Raw genomic sequence first — 23945 nt, 5'->3', positions numbered from 1 at the left:
TGTTGCTAAGAAGGTTGGGCAAGCCTTCAATACTATCTAAATATAAAGCTTTACAACCTATCGGGCTTACACGAAAAAATGGCTTGCTACGTGCCTGTGAAGCAAGATTTTTTGTCCATTGGTCGAAACGAACTTTCAAGATTTAAAAATATCTTCAACTTAGACCAATTACTGCTTTTTCATACATCAACTTTGGTTCAAAATTCTCGAAAAGGTTTAATGTTTTAACAGGCATATATACTAGGCACATAAAGAAACTGTGCATACAAAAATGTAAAATCTAAATTTATCAAACCTGTGTAGACACATAAGGATTTAAACTCAGAGATTAGTGACATGTATCCAACATGCATGCACGTACGTGCGACGTTCCGTGACGTCTGTGGGTTCGTCCTTGAGACGTGCAATACGTTGTTGCACGTGCATTCCGGGAAAGAGAAACAGAGCAAATGAATGCCACACAATACTGTCACTTTGGAAAGCTCAACCCCTGCCCTTGCGATCGTTCAAAAAATTAAACGGCTATTGAAACGCATAGCATGCCAAGGCCCACGTCTGCACAACGTCATGAGGCCATTGGGATGGTCCGTGGGGGAATGTCTCAACGACAAGTGGCTGCACATTTCCACTGCCACCGGAACACCATTTCTGCACTGGTGAGACGCTACCAGAACACAAATGACGTCATCGATTGGCCACGTTCTGGACGTCCACGTGTAACAACGCCAAGACAGGACATATGGATAAGGGTGACCCATCTTCGCCACAGGTTTCAGACTGCAGTGATGACTGCCCGAACCATCCCAGGACTTCGCCGTATCCACCCCAACACAGTTCGACAACGTTTACGTCATCACGGGATCAGACCACGACGTCCCGCCATACGGCCTATCCTTACACAACGTCATCGACAAGCTCGCCGAATGTGGTGCCGAAATCATGTCCGCAGACCCTTGTTTTGGTGGAGAAATGTTGTTTTTACAGATGAGTCCAGGTTTAACATTTCCCATAGTGATGGACGTCAACGTGCCTATAGACGCGTGGGAGAACGTTATGCACAGGCCTGTGTCTTGGAGAGGAATCGCTTTGGTGGTGGTTCCGTGATGATTTGGGGTGGAATAACAGCACGCCAAAGAACTCCTTTGGTGATTGTTCAGGGCAACTTAACTGGTGTGGGCTACGGGGATCAGATTCTTCGACCTGTGGCAATTCCTTTTCTGCAACGTCATGGCCTTCGGTTAACATTCCAACAGGACAATGCCCGCCCTCATACGGCAAGGGTTGCTTTGGATTTCTTGCAACACCACAACGTTGACTTACTGCCTTGGCCTGCAAATTCACCGGATCTCTCCCCGATAGAGCATGTTTGGGACGAGATGGATCGACGTCTACGCCGTCTTCCTCATCCGCCAGATAACGTCCTTGACCTTGCAACAGAACTTGAGAGAATCTGGCGTGACATCCCACAAGCCTTCCTTGCACGTTTGATAGGCTCTATGCGTCGTCGATGCACTGCTGTTCTCAATGCCGATGGTGGACATACCCGTTATTGAGCTTGTGACATGGTCGTTTGACCCCTGTCCCGCTTGTGGACTCGTGACGTCATTGTGATTGACTTTTTAATTGAAAATCTCCCGACTTGTTGTGGTCTCATGATCCCTCCCTTAAAGTTTATAGATAGATAGATATTCTTTATTTCCTCCAGTGAATGAAGATACAATGTGATATGATATATTGACATGCAGATCAGAAACAGGGGAATACAGATAGTTACAAACAGTTTACAAAGAAATGTTTCCAGTTGTTAACAGTTGTACATACATTGGTCATACATTCAAGCCATACATTATCATCAAGGGATAGACAATATTCCGTTGGAAGTCCTCCGAGTAAGAAACATAGAATCAATTCTTCATCATTGTTCCAAAGGCTAGAAAACGTATTTACATCTACTCTGTCAATAATTGATTCGATAAGAAGATCTCTCTGACGGCTTGTCAGCTCGCAGTACATAAAAACATGTTTGACAATATCGTAGGCAAATGTGCCACATATACACTCTTTGATTGGATACGCAGAGTACTAATTTGCACCAAGTTTGCAATACAGTGAAATAGATCAGGTCGTAGGATCGACATTTGCCATAATCTATGTATATTCTGGTCTCGCACTGAATAGTATCTATGTTGATTTTCCCTTGACGTTAACTCTTTACATATATGGATATTTTCAGCATCATGAATGTTTTCGTAACATGGACATTCCATTGTGCTTTATTAGGAAAGCTGGCAGACACAATGTATGTATTTACATAACCTGTCAGGTCGTATTTATATGTTAATAGTAGCATATGGTAGATAGGGGATTTTGTACTTTTAGCTTCTCTTTCATAACATGAGTCAAGTAAGAATTGACTAAGTTTAAAGTTTAAGACATTCTTGAATACAAAGTTTAAATTACCTCTACATAATTTGCCAAGGAACATAAGACAACGTTTTTCTATGTATGCTTGGACTGATAGTAAATTTAAACAGTCTCGTGCGACAACTGTCGAAGAACATTTAGAGAGCCCCTGGATGTGTTTACAGAAGAAAGATTGAGCTCGTTCAAGTATTTCATACTCTTTAGATGTTAGTTTACACCATAATTCACAAGCAAACAGGGCACATGGTAACATAACTCTGTTCCACCCGTTATTGAGCTTGTGACATGGTCGTTTGACCCCTGTCCCGCTTGTGGACTCGTGACGTCATTGTGATTGACTTTTTAATTGAAAATCTCCCGACTTGTTGTGGTCTCATGATCCCTCCCTTAAAGTTTATATGTACCTTTGACATTGTTATCGTACTTATCAACTGGGATAATATTTTGACACTGCACAGTTTCTTTATGTGGCTAGTATATGTAGAGCTGAAGGGGTCGTTGTCGACACAGGTAGGTTTCTATATACAGAAATGTACCCCAAACAAAATCAAAATACAGAAACGTACCCAGTACCCTAATACGGCGGAATAGTCCATATTCCGCAACCCAAAGCCGAAACGTATGTAGTTATTCCCGTACCCGTAACTGTTTGCGAGAGGTCCTGTGCATCGCAAAATATCAGTTACTGTGTATGCTCATTTCTTATATATTATGTAACGCAATCAAATGTATCTAATACAACGGGATGACAGTTCTGATCAAGAACACGGCACAGTGCAAAATGGACTCGTCCTAGGTTAGCTTCTGTATTGAAGATTTTGGCTAGGGTACGTTTCTATGTACAGAAATGTACAGAAGACACGGGTTCGATTTCCCACATGGGCACAATGTGCAAAGCACATTTCAGGTGTCCCCGCCGTGATATTGCTGAAATATTGCTTAAGGCGGCGTAAAACTAAACTCACTCACTCACCTTTGTTATAAGGTAGCGTGATTCATTGTTGAACAGAGTTTAATTGTGTTACATTGTTTGTGCTAAGATCCAGCAGGGGCAGTGGTGTGCTTGTTACTAAATTTAGACTGTGAGGCTGGTCAGAAAGCACCCGGAATATTCCAGCGTATTCAAAGCGAGCATTTGCAGAAAGTTCCAGAACAGAAACCTCTGAGAGCGTTGGCCCAGAGATGCAGTTGGTTGAATGTAACTATAGAGAAGATTTTAGGGGGAAATGTGACAGAAACCAATCAAAATCACCGAAACTTTGATGAACGCTTTAATTGTATGATTGTCTTCACACACAAAATCAGGCATGTTCGATTAATGAATCTAAGAGCGCTATATATACAGTCAGTTTATACACCCGGATCAAACGCTGTTACAGTGAGTGACGAGGGCTTTGCAGCGGTTAGCGCAGTTCTAGCAATATAAATATGGCGGACAGGAGATACGGGCTTCAAAGTTGTCTAGTGGTGCCGGTATACTATCGAGATCGGGAATTCGCTCTGGCACCAGTAGACAACCCAGCTCCACAATAACTGCTGATATAAAAGTGATGGTGTTGAATGTTGTGCTCCGTGTTTGTTGACTACAATGAGCTATAATTATTATGGTGGCGGTCAGTACATAATCTAACCTGGACCAGACAGTCCAATGAATGACATCATGAACATCGATCTACGCTGATACCGGTCCATGTGTCGACCAAGGCAGCCAGTCTGGCCACGCCATGTGATTGGCCGCGTCTTACGACAAGCATGCGTTGCTAAAGATTGATTCTAATACGGATGACAAAGCATATTTATCTTCTTTTTTTTAAAGCATTCGTTTTGTCACATAACTACAGCAGCAAAGATTAGCTACTGTTAAGGGCCCCGTTTCACAAAGCGATCGTAGCAATAAGGTGATCGTAACTCCCATACTTTATCATAGTCTTACGACAGTCGTAGCGCTACGATCGCTTTGTGAAACGGGCCCCTGGAAGCTTGGTAAGGCTCCCTGCTATATTGAAACGGACTGTAGGAGAGAAGAGAGCAACATGGCAGAGGACAGGAGACTTCAGAACGTGAAGGCGAGTATTGCAGCGCACCCTGACTTCCCGAAGCCAGGGATTTTATTCAGGTACGAAGCGTTGAATGACACGGAAAGCTAACCCTCTATGTACTATTTTATCACGAATGTCATTGTCGTTTAAGGTGGATATTTAGTGTGCCACATAGGTTACAAGCTGCAGTACGAATTTAGAGCACGGGGCCCTGTTTAGGTTGGGTTAAGTGTGTATATCATATTTTTATTGTTTATTGACTTCTTGTTGATCGTGTACCAGTCCAGACATTATTTTACACAATTTAATTAATCAAAGTCTCTGCTGCGGTTACATGCTCAGACGAAATGTTATGTAAACACCTAAATTCTGAGATAAAATTAAAAAGCTCTCCAACCAAGGCTGGTTTATTAATGTTTAACTACACCCGTAACATGTCAACCTCTAAACACTCTACGTAAGGGTGGTGAGACTCTCTTGAATATTGTGCAACAAAAGAAAGCATGATTTTAGATTTTCCTTTAGTTTAGGAAATATAGGAAAAAGTACGAGATATTTCTTCCATGCAGATAGCAAAACAGTTCGTGTTGATCTAACAGTAACAAAGCAAAGCCAGATGGCAGTAGTACCACGGGACCAGTATAGGTACTTGGTCGGTCTTGAGACAAAGTTTTGACACTGGCAGACCATGTACATCAGCATGATGCCAAATAGGGAAATACTGCATCAAGTAAAGGAACGGAATTCAAACATGGTAAAGTTGAACTGACCAAAGAGAGTCACAGCACAATATTATTTCTTACATGTGTGAGGGTGCTGTCTGTCAATATTTACAATGCAATGCATCCAGCAAGTCATCAACCTGACACACCCATTATGTTAAGTTGTATCTTGCAACAAAATGAAGACCATATCTAACCTAATCTTCATGGTGTAAAAAACACTGAAGTGTGATGTGTTTCGAAATGACCAAACAATGGTGTGTTTCCACTGAATGTATTGACCATGAGTCTAGTACACTTTCATGTGACATGTGGTTGCCCATGCACACGCACGTCTTAGGGAGCGCTTATTGTATGCGTCAGGGAGGAGTAATCAATATTTCTTAGCTGTGCTGACATGATGAACCAGAGTGAACCTTGCAGCCAGCATCATGTATAAGTACGTGACTGATGAAGGTGATATATAGAGAATCTCACCCAAGTGTCTTCTGATATCAATTATATCAACACGAGTTGTTAAAGTTACAAATATCCGAGGCTTGCCGAGGATATTTTTACTTTATCAACGAGTGTTGATATATTTGATATCAGAAGACACGAGGGTGAGATTCTATTTATCATCCAAAATCACTCTTCATTAATTTTCAATGAAAAAGGTACATCTCTGAACATGGTACTGCCATTAGACTTGCAGTGCATCGGTGTCATAGCATTGTGACGTCATCAAGTACATGACGTCATAGCATTGTCAGGGCATTGTACAAAATCTACTGTCAAAACGATATCTCCTAGGAGATATCGTTTGATCTCACACAAGCGATATCTCCTGTGGAACACAGTTTTGGATGATAAATGTATAAACATCACACAGCTGCCTGTATGAATATCATACAGATGTTAGCTTCCAGTGGTGGTGAGCAACTTCTTTAAAACTTGATCTGATGAATCCCTTTGAGGAAAACAAAACTTTACTAATCATCCCTGGTCATAAACAGAGACATAATGCATATCCACCACTCTATGGTATAATCATTACAGTATATATGGCCATTGATCCTCTACAGATAGATCTCAGCAACAATTATGTCGTAACTCTCCTGCTGCAACATACAGGGTTTAGCTAGCTCACTCACTCACTCACTCACAGAACTGGAGGTTGCACAGATGGCCATTGGTGTCCCTTTGACTTGGAATATTGTTGACTGTAGGCCTGAGCAACAGATCCTCACTACAACTTTTCATGTCAAATGATACCGTTTACTTCCAGGGATATATTTCCTGTTCTAAGAAATCCGCCTGTCTTCAAACAGCTTCTGGACATCATGACGGAATATCTTCAGTCACAGTGTACAGGAGTTGAGATCATCGTCGGCCTCGAATCCAGAGGCTTTTTGTTTGGACCAATCCTGGCTCAGAACCTCAACATAGGTTTCGTGCCGATCAGAAAGAAGGGAAAGTTACCAGGCTTGACGGAGAAAGTGACATATCAACTAGAATATGGCGAGGTAACTTACTGAATCTTTCAGACAGGTAATACTGGTGGACTGTAGTCTCTCTTCTTCAAGTGGACGATGCTATGTTGTTTTACTTAAGTCTTCAAGTAGTCCTATTCCAAATTCAACCTTTACAACTGAACACTTTCCATCATTCTGCTCAATCAGTGTAAATCTCTTGCTGTATGAGGAATCAGCCATGTTAGAAACGTTCTGGGCATATTGGCTAGTTGTCTGGAATATCAGCTTGGCCTGCCCTATAAGAAAGTTGCCAGCCATATTAGAAAATTACCATTCTTTGTAGAAATGTACGATTCCTATGTATTTATTAACCCTGTTAGAAATGTACAAGCTCTATTACAAGCCTCCCAGCCTGTTAGAAATTTCTGAACCCATTACATCTTTAACCTGCACATCAAGATTTCAGGAATGTATCAATCTATTGGCATTGACATTCTTGTACTGTTTGTGAATGTTGCAAGGTATGAGTAATATACCAGTCTCATTATAATATATTGGGCCATTTTAAAACATGAATTTCCCTATAAGGAAGATTTTAACAGTTGTAGAAGGTTACCTGCCAAAGATTTGAGCAGAATCATTAATTCATTGTGACCATATATCTGCAACCATACTCCTGGCAACCTGACATGTACATCTATCACACTGTACAAGAATTACCCATGAAATTTCTAGTATTGATATTCACAGAACACCCCCATACAGCTGGATGTATGTTGTTTTTGAAGATTGATGTGTTATGCAGGATTGTTTCGATGTTGTTTTGGAAGATTGATGTTGTTTTGCAGGACTGTTTGATGTGATTGATGTTGTTTTGCAGGACTGTTTTGATGTTGTTTTGGAAGATTGATGTTGTTTTGCAGGACTGTTTTGATGTTGTTTTGGAAGATTGATGTTGTTTTGGAAGATTGATGTTGTTTTGCAGGACTGTTTTGATGTTGTTTTGGAAGATTGATGTTGTTTTGGAAGATAGGTGTTGTTTTGCAGGACTGTTTTGAGGTTGTTTTAGAAGATAGGTGTTGTTTTGCAGGTCTGTTTTGAGGTTGTTTTAGAAGATAGGTGTTGTTTTGCAGGACTGTTTTGAGGTTGTTTTGGAAGATAGGTGTTGTTTTGCAGGACTGTTTTGAGGTTGTTTTAGAAGATAGGTGTTTTGCAGGTCTGTTTTGAGGTTGTTTTAGAAGATAGGTGTTGTTTTGCAGGACTGTTTTGAGGTTGTTTTAGAAGATAGGTGTTGTTTTGCAGGACTGTTTTGAGGTTGTTTTAGAAGATAGGTGTTGTTTTGCAGGACTGTTTTGAGGTTGTTTTAGAAGATAGGTGTTGTTTTGCAGGACTGTTTTGAGGTTGTTTTGGAAGATTGATGTTGTTTTAGAAGATTGATGTTGTTTTAGAAGATTGATGTTGTTTTAGAAGATTGATGTTGTTTTGCAGGACTGTTTTGATGTTGTTTTGGAAGATTGATGTTGTTTTGCAGGACTGTTTTGAGGTTGTTTTAGAAGATAGGTGTTGTTTTGCAGGACTGTTTTGAGGTTGTTTTAGAAGATTGATGTTGTTTTGCAGGACTGTTTTGAGGTTGTTTTAGAAGATTGATGTTGTTTTGCAGGACTGTTTTGAGGTTCAGCAAGATTCCATCAAGCCTGGACAAAAGGTTGTGATTGTTGATGACCTCATGGCAACCGGAGGTAAGGTCAAGGTCATTCTGAGATTCTTTAAACAGAAGATTGTAAATTATTTATCCTCATTGGAATGTGATACAGAGATGGCATGTCACACATGCATACACACATACAGAGATGGAATGTACACACACAGCATGCACGCACACACACAACACGTGGTGCTACACACACACAGATGGCATGTACACACACACAGCATGCACGCAGACACATGGCACGCGTGCACACACACATATGGCATCTACACACAGCATGCACGCACACACACGGCACGCGTGCGCACACATACAGAGATGGCTTGTACACACAGTATTCATGCACACAGATGGCATGTACACATTATCCAATAGTTGTATCCATACTTGCCATGAGATCATATGCGTTAGAGTAAGAGCCGCAGCACTCTGTAGTTGATTGAGTGCCAATCACCATGGCACATCTAACTTTACATGGCTCTTCTGACAACCATTACAGTCAGTCAAACCATATTCCTTCATTCTAATCATTATTCATGGTCATAGAAATCGAATATTCATATATATTTTAAAGGAATATTTTTATTTGAATTTGGTATTATTTATCAAAGGGAAATATATGCAAAATGAAATATCCAAGCCAGGCAGCCTTGTAATTTGACAGTAATGTTATAAATTAACAAGTCAAAAACTTGTCAAGGAATGTATGTTGTTTCACTGAACATAATGAATAATACATCAACTGGTGACGTGTTATTGTATTTGTTACCCAATACTTGTACTTGTTGCCCTGTATTCTAGATGTGTATCATGTTCACGTCATAGTGCATTCGTTCTGACCAACTTTTCACGATGATTGTTACCTGCCATACACTTTCTGCATTTCCATGTTTGTGAGAATGTTAGGTGGTTCTGGGTATGCAGCATGTTTGTGAGAATGTTAGGTTCTGGGTATGCAGCATGTTTGTAAATGTGCATACATTTATCACAGGCTGTTGTATATACCATCACAAGCATGCCGACTTCCTTACAATTCACTTCAATATATTATAATGTTTATGGAGGTAGTAATGTAAAAATATAGTGCAAACTTTGCATCATTCCATGTGTGTTTACGTGGATTTACAGTACATTCACCAGTTTATGTGTTCACCCCTCCGCGAGTGCAAAGAATAGTCAATCTTCAGTGATATAAGTGTCCTATTTCAAGGTATTCTGTTAGCTTTACTGGACTTGTGGTAGGTTCCTTGCCATACAAACTGAATGTCCATTTGTTTGTTTCAGGTACAATGAAGGCAGCATTTGATTTGATGGAAACAATCAAGGCCGACGTTCTGGGAGGTCTTGTTGTCATTGAACTTGTTGATCTCAAAGGTCGTGATAAGTCAAACAAACCCATAAAATCTCTCCTAGAATATTAGATGCTTCACATGACACAGGTCTTCAGCTTCCATTTAGTTGTAACTGAGTGACTGAATTTAGTTTTATGCCGCACTCAGCAATATTTCAGCTATATGGCGGCATTTTAGATGTGAAAATCGAGTTATATAGATGCAGGTTGTCATGAACGGTCTTCAGTTGTTAATCGACACTCAGAGCCTTCATGGAATATTGAAATATATCATGCTACATGTACATTTATATATATCAGTGATGTAAGAGAGTAATATGGATGCAAGAATTCATGAAATGTGGAAATATATCACACTTTCAAACACATTTATATATCAAAGAGCAAACATCCAAAGTTTGTTTTCCATCTATAGATAACAGAACATACATCCATACTTTGTTGAAAGATTATGGAAACCAACAGTTCCTTATCCTGAGATGAAGTTTACTTCTAGAGCTACTTCATCATGAGCTGAGGTCAGAGGCTGTTCTAATTACCTCCCTGCCATGTGGCATTGTGTCCTTGGTTACGTTGTTCCGTCATTCTTGTAAATCAAAATAGCTCATATGCATCAATATCAGAGATTGGTGAAACAGATCTTATGAGGAATCACAAAAACTATGTGTATCAAACATTTTGATAGTTAAAAAGTTTAGAGTTTCACCTTGTTAGAAGAAATTAAACTAATCGGTGCTTTCTTTCCTCACACTTTTTCAAATTCCAGTGTTTAGTTGTTGATATGTTCTGCCGCTCACAGGTATAACCAAGCATATGACAATAATCCCAGCTGATGAATGTAATGTCAGACCGCTGTCTGTATGGTACAGACATGACAATAACTGTAAACTACCCTTGTATTTTGTTCCCTAACATGACGATGAATGGAATTCAGTGGGAGGCAGGGTCTTTATTTCTGTAAATAGAACAGTTCTGGGCATAACTTTCTTACAGTACACATGGATGTGTGGTTCATGTATTCTAAAATATATATTACATAAGATTTCTCACTGACAGAAATTGGTTCAGTCAAGACTTGCTCCCACATCTGTTTTCACTATTTTCTTTAAGATCCTGAACAGCAAAAGAAACGCAAGTTTTGAAAAAATGAAATCTCATGAAAGTAAGTGTTCATGTTTGTCTTCTATTTAAAAACTTGACCAAAAGCCAGAGTTGCATTTCTTTTGCTGTTCAGTATAGTTTACATTACCTCAATAGAATAAGAAGTTGTATTCAATAAATTGTCCTTTGTCCATTATCAGGAAGTGGATATATAATGTTAGGTCTTTCTGCATAAGGGGTGATGGTGTAGCCTAGTGGTTAATCATTCTCTTGTCACACTGAAGACCCGGGTTTGATTCCCCACATTGTGTGCAGCCCATTTCTGGTGTCCCCACTGTGATATTGCAAAAAAATGTATAAAACCCAACTCACTCACATTCACTCTTTCGGCATAAAAAATCTGATTATACAGTTAGCCTTATTTTCAAGGAATTAATGTCATTTATATAAAGGAAGTTTGTCAAATATATCAGTTGAAGCTGGTGGGTAGGACAGATGTACCAAATTTAGACAAGAAGCAGCCATTCAGAGAGGTAAATGTGTATTTATTGCAAAAGAGTACCAACTGGTGGTGGACAGTACAGTAATTATTCAGGGGAAGAAGACATTTTTAATATACTACTTCATGACATTCATAAGGATTGTTTCATTAACAATACCGTGTAATATCAAATGTAATAAATTGATGGGTGTCTGTATGACATGGAAGATTTTCTTTTGAAATATCTCCCACAATGTCGCCCATGGCTCAGTGTCATGTAGATTGTGTATGGATTTGTCAGTGGTGGATGTATACTGGTATGAGAGGTAAATGTTCTACTTTGTTACACGGTTTATATATCTAGATATCAAATAAACATTTGAGAATAAAGATGGTGTTATCTTGTTTTTGATGATATTGATGCACATACTGATCCATGTGGAACTGGGTGCAGTAATTGCTCTGGTCTGAACTACCATGACAGATAATTTATCTGTATATTATGTCCATGATGTTGTCTCCAGTGGAAACTGTCCCTGACCAACACAGGTAAGTGCAGACTGGTATGCCCCCACCACACATATTCCACTCTCAAACTCTTGCGGAGTGCGGCGTAAACTAAACTCACTCACTCACCCCACTCTCAAACACCTTGCATGATCAACATCATCAACAAAGTGAAACAAAGTGCTGATCTATTAATCTATTAGAGTCATACAAGCCTGCCGTGCACCACCATACCACAACTTGTGAATGTCAACTGTTTTAACAATAAGCAATAGTGGTATGTTTCATAACCTTTGGAAATGGGACCAGGGCATATATACCATTCAAACAGCTGATTCATAATATGAAAGAAGTGGGTGCTTTTTGTAACTTCTTTCGAGTAGTGCATAATCTTTAGTCATCTTTCCAGTTCACCTTGGGAGAACTGTCATGGCCGGTGTCAAACGGACCACCTAAATATCACAACCAATAGATCCAGTGTGCTTAAAGTCCAGTGACCACGGGGCCATCTGATCTCCGCCTGGGTTGCCCAGAACAGCAGAGTAGGTAGGTAAGGAAACAAAAAGACATGTACAACATTTTAATTGATCATGACATCATTACAAAGCCAAAGAACACAAGACGTGAAATGTCCACATTAATCAAATAATTGCCCACCCTACCCCTTATCTAGTTGGTGCACGCCTCAATTATCTTGCAAAAACTGCTCTTCTCCAGCATGATCGATACGGCATCACCTGCCTTTCCCCCTCCCCCCTCTTGCAACATCTCCGTGAAATAGATCAGGTACCCCAAAGTTGTCGTCACTAATGTCCTCCTCGTAAAGCCAACACAAGATGAAGCACAGATCCTCCTGTCACTTTGTAATCTGATGCTGTCTTCTCATCGTTCCTGCAATCAAGCAATATTTTTATATAGTACCAACCATCATTGCCTGCTGTATAATTCCACAGTCAGCAACCCGAGAAGATTACAGTTACAGGGCTCCAGATATTTTTTCAACATCAGGAGTATGTACTCCATATTTTTTCACTACAGGAGTACTGGAAAACCTTAAGAGTACATTTAGAGTACTGAGTGGAATTTAATGGCATATCAGTAATCTTGTGTTTCGTTTCATATATGCACCACAACATTGCTACTTTTGTGTAAACAGGTCAATAACAAAAAAACAATATTTTTCTTCAGATAAATACGTCTGTGAATGATTCTAAGACCGTACACTATTGCTGTGGTGCATACCTGCTACGTTTTCTAAATTATTTGCTACCGTATTGTGCATATTTTTTATCCGTACATACGCCGATACGGCCCTTATCTGGAGCCCAGCAGTTAGAATTGGTCTTCAGCAACCCATGCTTGTATAAGGCGACAAACGAGATCGGTTGGTTAGGCTTGCTGACTTAATTGACACGTGTTATCATATCCCAGTTGCATAGATGAACAGGATTGTCTGGTCCAGACTCAATTATTTACAGGCCACTGCCATATAGCTGGAATATGGCTGAGTGCAGAGTTCAACAAGAAACACCAACTACACTCCAGCTGTGTGATGGCTGCCTGCACATTACCAAATCAGGGACCAGATAATGAGTGAATTTCACAACCAGAGTAGGTTGCCGAGCACTGATTCTAACCTGGAATCATGACTAAAGTATAGTCTTCAGTGACACTTGTAGCAAGTGGACATACTTACATCTGTTTGCCGCTGAAGATTAACCTCTGCTGCTGAGGTGGGATGCCCTCCTTCTCCTCCACCCTCTCCTTGATCCTCTCCACCTGCAGCACATGGAACTGTCAATACCATCCTTCCATATACAATCACATGGGTTCAGTATATACTGGACTTACACTGACTCTAAAAGTGTCAATGCCATCCTTCCATATACAGTCACATGGGTTCAGTATATACTGGACTTACACTGACTCTAAAAGTGTCAATGCCATCCTTCCATATATAATCACATGGGTTCAGTATATACTGGACTTACACTGACTCTAAAAGTGTCAATACCATCCTTCCATATATAATCACATGGGTTCAGTATATACTGGACTTACACTGACTCTAAAAGTGTCAATGCCATCCTTCCATATATAATACTGGACTTACACTGACTCTAAAAAGTGTCAATGCCATCCTTCCATGGGTTCAGTATATACTGGACTTACACTGACTCTAAAAGTGTCAATGCCATCCTTCCATATATAATCACATGGGTTCAGTATATACTGGACTTACACTACTCTAAAAGTGTCAATGCCATCTAAAAGTGTCCATCCTTCCATATACAGTCACATGGGTTCAGTATATACTGGACTTACACTGACTCTAAAAGTGTCAATGCCATCCTTCCATATATAATCACATGGGTTCAGTATATACTGGACTTACACTGACTCTAAAAGTGTCAATGCCATCCTTCCATATATAATCACATGGGTTCAGTATATACTGGACTTACACTGACTCTAAAAGTGTCAATGCCATCCTTCCATATATCACATGGGTTCAGTATATACTGGACTTACACTGACTCTAAAAGTGTCAATACCTGGACTTACACATGGACTCTAAAAGTGTCAATGTCCATCCTTCCATATATAATCACATGGGTTCAGTATATACTGGACTTACACTGACTCTAAAAGTGTCAATACCATCCTTCCATATACAGTCACATGGGTTCAGTATATACTGGACTTACACTGACTCTAAAAGTGTCAATGCCATCCTTCCATATATAATCACATGGGTTCAGTATATACTGGACTTACACTGACTCTAAAAGTGTCAATACCATCCTTCCATATATAATCACATGGGTTCAGTATATACTGGACTTACACTGACTCTAAAAGTGTCAATGCCATCCTTCCATATATAATCACATGGGTTCAGTATATACTGGACTTACACTGACTCTAAAAGTGTCAATACCATCCTTCCATATACAGTCACATGGGTTCAGTATATACTGGACTTACACTGACTCTAAAAGTGTCAATGCCATCCTTCCATATACAGTCACATGGGTTCAGTATATACTGGACTTACACTGACTCTAAAAGTGTCAATGCCATCCTTCCATATATAATCACATGGGTTCAGTATATACTGGACTTACACTGACTCTAAAAGTGTCAATGCCATCCTTCCATATATAATCACATGGGTTCAGTATATACTGGACTTACACTGACTCTAAAAGTGTCAATACCATCCTTCCATATACAGTCACATGGGTTCAGTATATACTGGACTTACACTGACTCTAAAAGTGTCAATGCCATCCTTCCATATACAGTCACATGGGTTCAGTATATACTGGACTTACACTGACTCTAAAAGTGTCAATGCCATCCTTCCATATATAATCACATGGGTTCAGTATATACTGGACTTACACTGACTCTAAAAGTGTCAATGCCATCCTTCCATATATAATCACATGGGTTCAGTATATACTGGACTTACACTGACTCTAAAAGTGTCAATGCCATCCTTCCATATACAGTCACATGGGTTCAGTATATACTGGACTTACACTGACTCTAAAAGTGTCAATGCCATCCTTCCATATACAGTCACATGGGTTCAGTATATACTGGACTTACACTGACTCTAAAAGTGTCAATGCCATCCTTCCATATACAGTCACATGGGTTCAGTATATACTGGACTTACACTGACTCTAAAAGTGTCAATGCCATCCTTCCATATATAATCACATGGGTTCAGTATATACTGGACTTACACTGACTCTAAAAGTGTCAATACCATCCTTCCATATACAGTCACATGGGTTCAGTATATACTGGACTTACACTGACTCTAAAAGTGTCAATACCATCCTTCCATAAAAAATCACTTAGTTCTCATATACAGCAGTATCTTTGATGATTTGATTTTCACTCTCATATTGACAGCAGATCGACTTATACAACGACTTATGACAGCTGCACAGCTGATACATACAAGCAGCTTCTTATGAAACCCACTCTGCCATGACAGCTGCACAGCTGATACAAGATAATACAAGCAGCTTCTTGTACATCATGAAACCCACTCTGCCATGACAGCTGCACAGCTGATACAAGATAATACAAGCAGCTTCTTGTACATCATGAAACCCACTCTGCCATGACAGCTGCACAGCTGATACAAGATAATACAAGCAGCTTCTTGTACATCATGAAACCCACTCTGCCATGACAGCTGCACAGCTGATACAAGATAATACAAGCAGCTTCTTGTACATCATTCATCAGGAAATCAACAAAAATACAATGTTTCATACATACCCTGTCTGTGGGCTCAATATCAATCTCGATCTGGAAAACAAACATAAGTTGTATAAGTCGTTGAAACTTTCCATGACACCAGGCTGAGAGGCAGGAAATACATGTTGTGTTTATTGTACACAGTGCCGATGATGCAGGGACATGAGGATATTATGCTTCAAAAACACAAGAGACGATGTATGACACCTAAATGTCAGTTATTATAACATATTTCACAAACTAAACATATTGCAGGGATGGCAACAGGAAAATGTTTCTATACTCAGCAGAAAACTAATATTGTGTCATCGAATGGGCGGTTCAATGACACAATTTATAACCAATTTAGAAATATAATCTGTGGAAATCTGCCAATCGGCAGAAAATTGTCATCCCTGATATTGAGATTGTACAACAATTATAATGTGATCTCCATGAACACGTCGGATAAGCTGAAAAAATTCACAGGTTGTCCACCATTATATTATGGGATTCTACATAGTTAGTGGTTCATAAACTACACTATATCATGTATACAGTTGGTATCAACAGTGCTGTTTCACTTTCTTTCTCTGAATGAGTTTGATTCATTTAACAATACTGACTGTAACAGTGTATGAAATAAGGCCCGTCTGACCACCCGAAATGGGCTAGATTTCTGACGGACGGTCTAAATTTACAGCTAGCCAGCCCGATGGTCTGGTAAAAGTTTAGATGTTCTATACATATCTTGGTGTCTGGTCTGGTTAAATCTGAAGTCTGGTTGGGTTTTTGGCTTATTTCATACACTGACTGTAACCATGACAACTGCTTCAGATACATTTTTATAGACAGGTTGAATATATTAGGAGCAATGACCTCGCACCATGTGAATGTTCAAGTACAACACTGCCTGCATGACAGAACACCAGGATGAAACATGGTCCTAGGAAGGGGTTCAGGCTGCATTTCAAATAAGTTAAACAAGTGCAAGTTCTAAGTTGCTAAATCAATCTGGTAATATGCCTTCATTAGAAGAACCATTAGAAAAACAATTAGGAGATAAACCTACTGTGTGGGAAAATCAGAGGTATATAACGAAATTATAATAGCTCTAAATTTCATTTAAAACCGAACGCGTAGCGTGAGGTTTTAAAAATGAACAATTAGAGCTATTATAATTTCGATTATATACCTCTGATTTCCCACACAGTGGGTTTATTTCCCCACACAGTGGGTTTATCTCCATTCTACCATGGCAATTTTATGAACAATTTCAGGTGGAGCTCTTTCTTTGGTTACGAAGTCAATGCGTGAAGCTGCCTCACATTCCAATCTCAAGTGGCATCGCCGGAAACGGGGTGATTGGCGGCAAACCGTCAATGACTAACAAACTCCAGATTCAGTAATAACAAATCACGTTTTGTTTTTTCAATGCATCAATCACCAATCATTAACTGATAAGTTGGAAAACATATATCAAATAAGTTTAAAAGCTTGGTTCACATTTGAAAATTCCACCGTAGACCCTTTCCCCACCAGAATAATGGCAGCAACCTCATGGCCTTGACCTTTCTCGGAAGTCATTGTTTACATTTACGGGCAAATTTGGAAAGATGCTACAGGAGAGCCTCTGACAGTTTGCTAAGGTTAACCTGATTGTATGACTGAGATAGTCTTTGATATCTAATTACTGGTACTGGTACAAAATTTAAGAGTAGAGGCTTTTGCTGTAACGAGAAGTCCGTGTTGTACCGAATTTAGATACTGTTGAATTTTGCTTCCAGTCAACTTGACGATTTCACGCACCTCTCGTCTCTGCATGGCGACAGCTGTGGTGACTCTTACACTCATGTGTGTACTTTGTGCTCAAATTCGATTCTACGGATATTATTTTCTACATTTGGAAAGTGTTTTGTGACCTAGTGGCTTCAAAGTGTAGTGAATTCAAATTGAATCGGATTCGCTGTCATGTTCAAGCGAGTCTGTTGACAAAGAGCCAGATTTGTGGTGATATTTCGAAAGGATGGATCAGGACATGAGGGTGTACCTCTGGCAAACACACGGTAAGGTAATTAATTATACTTTAATAGACTACTTTAGATCACGCAGTGTAATGGATAAGAGGGATCATGACTAAGCTAAATAACTTTTTCAACGATATTATACTTTCAAAAAAATATGTTGGGCTAAACAGAACGGTTTGCAGATTCTGTAATTGTGTTTTACTACCGCTAAATTTGAAACAGTACAAATTTCAAAATATCATTTTGTTTGAATTGATAACCCAACTGTTTATTTATGTGGACGGAAAGCATTAAAATTTCTTCGGCGCTCGATGTTAATGCATCCTCCGTACCGCATCAAGATCAGTGGCGATATCGTTGATCTAAAGCTGATAATTAATTTAACACGGAAATTAGCAGTCTGACATAACATAGAATCAACGTAAACATATTTGTTTTTGCTGAATTTTTATTCGGAAAGCAGACGATGTTTTGATCTTGTTCGACTGAATATTTGTTTCCATGCTTTCAAAGTACTTTTGTATGTATAAACACCTATTGCTGTGATTTACGCAAGTAGTGAGTCGAGCCCGTCATCGCTAAATCCATCTTTAAAGACATGTGTAATTTCCGACAGCAAAATCGCCTTAATTTATCGATGCATCGGAAGGTTGTTTGGTGTCCGCCATGTTGGTGGGCAGACAAAAATAGTGCATTACCGTAAACCATGTATGATTGCGTAAGGGAAACAGAGACCTGTATAACGTGATTATATACCTCTGAATGACTTTAATTAACCAATCACAATCCAGTGTTTACTGAAGTCATGGTAGAATATGCTTTATTTCAGAAATGTGAACAAGGAGAGGGAATGACTAAATATTGTGGCAAGATTAATTATCATGACATATTTATATGCAAAATGTAACATTTCAGAGTGTTCAACATGTTCAAGATTATTGCTGTCCTACATAAATGTACATGTGTATCTACTTGTGTGGGTATGTGTGTGTCACTGATTGTACTAGTCACTAAGTCAAGACAGAGGCTGGTTCTTTTGTACCAACACACTGATATACTTTACTCAACTCAGACACTTCCTACTGAGTCCTTGCTTTATCCTCTTAACGCTGAACACAAGGCAGGGTAACGATGAAAACCTTGTTTGAATGTCTTATTTCATGATATGGACAGGCAATCCAACCATGCACCTTCCTTACTCGAGGCAGACATTGTATTCACTCCAGCATGGAGGTTGTCTTTCTTTTCACAGAATTACAGATATGGTCTCCCTCACATTTTCACTACATATAGATTTCAAATAAACAGACCATGTTTTGAAAGTTTTACAAAATTACATTATACATATTATTTCTTATCCCAATAACAAAATGCAGAAAAAATATTTTTATTTTTATGAAGATGGGATATTCATTCAAACTATTCCAGGATGGAATGATATCCTATAATGAGTAGATGGAGTGAGTCTAGTTTTATGCCGCACCCAGCAATATTCCAGCTGTATGCGGTGGTCTGTAAATAATCGAGCCTGGACCAGACAATCCAGTGATCAAAAGCAAGAGCATCGATCTGCGCAATTGGGAACCGATGAAATGTGTCAACCAAGTCAGCGAGCCTGACCACCCGATCCCGTTAGTCGCCTCTTACGACAATGAGGGTTACTGAAGGCCAATATTCTAACCCGGACCTTCACAGGTAGATGAGTAGATGGATTCTTAATCTTACATGTGAACTTAATGATACTGAAAAAAAATTGTGTTCTTATTCAGTGGAAGGGTGCACCTTTAGAATACAGCACCACCACTACACAATACTATACTATTTGGCACACGCATCTTACTCCAAATCTACAAGATACTGAGTGGTGTGGATTGAGCCAGTATAGCTGTAGATGTCCCCGTGGGAAATTCTCCAGGAATGATGTGCTTTTCAATCATTCGTTGATTGATTTTGTGACAGAAAAAATAATGTGGATCATACTAGGGAACAAGGAAAGCATAAGCATGGCTGGTAACTCCACAAGGGAGAGTCAGCTGTCAAATCATCAGAGTTCGTCCTGGGCATAAAAATTTAGGAGTCATGAGAGGGAGTCATGAACATATTTTTGGGAGTCAACTTCAGTTTGGAACTATCATCAAGACATCAGCTGTGATTGTTTGATATCGACAAAAAAACAAGGTAAGGCAGGCCAGGTATTTAATCAGCACTGAGCAGTTAACTGCCAAACATTAAACTAAGTAGTTTTAAACAACAGCTGAACTAAGGTCCCAGTAGCATTGCGTCAGCAATGACGCAAGCTTCTAAATTCACTGCATATTTAAGATAAATTGTAGATCAAATACTCAGGTTTTCTGCGTCATGGCAAACACTGAATCATTACTGAACAAATGGGTGAAAGTGGCTAAAATGTACATGTCCAACGGTGCTCAAATCAGCAACACTTGGATGTGTGGAGCACAGATTAATATACAAGAACTGCATTGTTGTGCATAATAAAGGGAATTACAGAATTTAAAATATATGCATTTTGATTATCATCATTAATCCAGTAAGTCCCATAAAATAAGGTGATACAGAAATATGAATCAACTTGTACTATGAAAAACTGTACTTTTATAAACTAGAGCTTGTTGTAAAATGCTCTTCTGCAGTCCATATTTAGCATACAGATATTGAAAATCCTCAACATCGGCAGGCTTAATGACAGCACTGAAATGATAGATTACTGAGGGGAGCTACTGCACACTTGATCATGCAGCACCAGTCTGAATCACAGGGCATTGGCTTTTTTTGCAACAAACCCAAATTACACAAATTACATCATAATGTATTATAATAATAATAATTCATAATAATAATAATGGAAATTTATATAGCGCTAAATCCATCCACTAAGTGGGTGCTCAAAAGTGGTTGCTCAATGTGATTGTTAAGTTAGTGGTGCTGAATTCTAAAGGTTGGCTGAGTGGAACTGTTACTCAGTTCATGCAGAATAAATGCATAGCGTAACATAGACTGGGTAGTACTCACCTCCTTTCCAGTCAGAGTCTGAAAGTAGATACATAAGATTCAGTGGTACAAGCATGGGTATTCTAAACAATAAAACATATGTTTTATTCTGAGCAACAGTATATACACAATGTACATGTTCTCAATGACAAACAAAAAACTCATAACATGTTATACAAGTTACAACTATAAACATGTCTTTACATATGATCCATATGGCATATTACAAAGTTTCATACTGAATGTTGCTTTCATGTCCTTCTCCCACATGATGGTCTTGCAGTCATCATGGTGAGATGTGTAACCAATGATGAGGTAAACATCACAACAAATAGCCCAATAGTATCTTGTCAAATAATAGGATGATATTTAATGATGTTAAAAAGGAACACCCTGCCTTTTTTTAGATTATTTATCAACCATGTTCACCAACTATCTCAAAAAGGGGCGGTGGGATAGCCTAGTGGTAAGCGGTTCGCTCTTCACGCCGAAGACATGGGTTCGATTCCCCACATGAGTACAATGTGTGAAGCCCATTTCTGCGTCTTCCCCGCCGTGATATTGCTGGAATATTGCTAAAAGCAGCGTAAAACCATACTCACTCACTATCTCAAATAAACAAGTAGCCTATGTGTACCTGTTGTTTATGTGGAGGTTATTTACTCTATGACTTGAGTTCGAAGATGATTTCACGTGTTCTAAAATTTATCGTGTAAGTTTTCGTTTCGAGTATCTTAATGAAATACCTCAATCCATGTTTACAAGGTGGTCAATAATTCATACAATAACAAATATAGAACATGGAAAGGCTAGGCTTCTATTGGCGGCGTGCGTATTTTATACAGTGAGACTGACTCGATGACATACAAACAACATCACCGTTTTAACAATCGAATCTCGATTTCAAAGAATCATGTTCATTGGGCACCGGTTATAATGGCTCAGTGATCAAACGGTCGCATGAAGTTCTTCACTAAATCGTGTAAATTATATAATACGACATATTTACCTTCACTTTAATCAGCATTTTGATACCGTGAAGCTTCTAGACACTCTTAAAAAGACTTTATGTTTGTATGTGATCTCACTTCCGAAACTTCCGGTGTCTCAAGCAGTGACGGAGCAAACACGTCCGACTGATATCATTGGCTGAAAAGTGAAACACCGACAACCAGTTTCTCTTACTCGTTGCGAAAACGCACTATTCCGACTGAGTTTTGTGTTGCAAGCGTTTGTGAAATACGATGTGACGGATTGAGCAAATTGTGCCAACCGGCGTAAACGTTTATGCTTCAAATCTAGTAGTGAATCCATACAGACCAGGGTGGAATCCAACAGGAATGATTATTTAACCTTTGACACAAGATCAACGATTCAAAATCATTTATGAATGACGTCGTTCAGAGCTGTAACGCAACAACATCCCAATGTATTAATAATTTAATTGTAAGTTAAAAAGTGTCGTCTGTGAGTAGGCTTTCGGTTTATGCGCAGAAAGGAAACACATACATGTAATTCGTTAGTCAATCAAATGTCTTGGAAATTATTATCCTCTTGAGAGGGTGCGCAAGTCCCGAAACTTTCAAAGTAAATTTAAAACCTACCAGGATTTTAAGCGTAGAAGTTTTGTGATTTTTAATTATGGCTAAATTTGACTGCAATTGCCAGCAGTTGAAGGAATGATGTAAATCCAGCTAGGTCCATGTAGGTAGCAAAGGTACTGTAAGTCCCCATGGTCCCTCGTATGGTGATCTACGTTCTGTTGCTGGCGATCTATAGCCCGTTTTTTTATATTGTACTGTGGTCTCCAGTGATTTATTGTAATGATAGCGTACTTGTTTTACAGTAAGAGCTGTGATTATCTAGTATTTTTACTGTCATTCGAGGAAAGGTTTCTAAATTTATTGATTTTAATATTGATATAAATTAAATTGTTATCGTCACGATATGGCTGCAATATTGCCGATGTGACGCTTAATATTAACTCACTCACTCACTCGCCTTGGATTCACTTTGAATATACTATGTGAGTGAGCTAAAGTCGCATCGGCATTGTTAAATTCCACCACACAGCGACTGGAATACACGTATACATCCCTAATGAGTCGGTGCAGATAGAAGATCAATTGCGGAAATCGTAAAACTAAAAAGTCGACACGAAATGCTCAACGAAAGTCCAACTATGTGTCAAAACGTTCCAAGACTAGAACCATTTAACAACAATATACAGCACAGTACTGTTTCGCAAAGGGACAGGAGGTCCAGGCAAATTTCCACCCCCAAAATATGTATACAACAGACGAGAAAAGGATCACCGAGGGAGGCTCGACATGATCAATCTCGGTATCACCCCAGTAGACAACCTTACATTGCATTCTTAGTGCTTTATAAAGTATGCTATAACTGAACGAACCACTAGCAAAGAATATGCGTGGAGGAGTATATAATTTTGCCGTGGTGGTATATTGGTGTTTCGGAATGTTCAACCACTCGGCTGGTGTAATAAAATGTTTTCACAGTCGGTGATGTGACTTCTGTTATACTTACGGTACAGAAGCTGATGTGTGAAACACATTCTTAGTTGAAACAATATCAAATCCGTTTTGTCAGTGTGTAGCGGTAGAGGAGATACTTTCAGAGTGAACACTGAACGAATTTAACTTATGGCTCACATAGGTAAGAATTAATGTGTCAGATAAGATACGTATTATGTTGTTAATACATATGCTGTTAAATGTTGGACCTTGTTATTACAATTCACCTGACGAAGGGGCAAGGAATAGCCCAGAAACGTTGTGACATACAATAAAGAAGAAAGTTGTCATCCACAATATTTGCCTTTTACTTTATCAGATA

The 23945-nt window shown here is 39.2% G+C and overlaps 2 protein-coding genes across 2 annotated transcripts; one reads left to right on the top strand and one right to left on the bottom strand.

The window, feature by feature from the left end:
- Positions 1 to 4413: 4413 nt before the first annotated feature.
- On the top strand, positions 4414 to 11673 carry LOC124253829 (adenine phosphoribosyltransferase-like). The gene is made up of 4 exons (XM_046687675.1): positions 4414 to 4540; positions 6453 to 6690; positions 8300 to 8378; positions 9635 to 11673. Exons 1-4 carry the CDS (start codon positions 4458 to 4460, stop codon positions 9769 to 9771), a joined length of 537 nt encoding a protein of 178 aa, XP_046543631.1. The 5' UTR covers positions 4414 to 4457; the 3' UTR covers positions 9772 to 11673.
- Positions 11674 to 12355: 682 nt separating this feature from the next.
- Positions 12356 to 22251, bottom strand: LOC124253831 (NEDD8). Its single transcript, XM_046687677.1, has 5 exons — positions 22099 to 22251; positions 21111 to 21128; positions 16096 to 16125; positions 13487 to 13569; positions 12356 to 12681 (listed from the first exon to the last, which is right to left on the bottom strand). The coding sequence occupies exons 1-5, from the start codon at positions 22114 to 22116 to the stop codon at positions 12597 to 12599; spliced, it is 234 nt and encodes a 77-aa protein (XP_046543633.1). The 5' UTR covers positions 22117 to 22251; the 3' UTR covers positions 12356 to 12596.
- Between the last annotated feature and the right edge of the window lie 1694 nt (positions 22252 to 23945).

The sequence above is a fragment of the Haliotis rubra genome, unplaced genomic scaffold (genome assembly GCF_003918875.1).
Source record: "Haliotis rubra isolate DU_JTF1 unplaced genomic scaffold, ASM391887v1 Scf555, whole genome shotgun sequence".
In the NCBI taxonomy this organism is placed as follows: Eukaryota; Metazoa; Mollusca; class Gastropoda; order Lepetellida; family Haliotidae; genus Haliotis; species Haliotis rubra.
The sequence above is the reverse complement of the archived record's forward strand: the minus strand, read 5'-3'. Positions and strand labels throughout refer to the sequence as shown.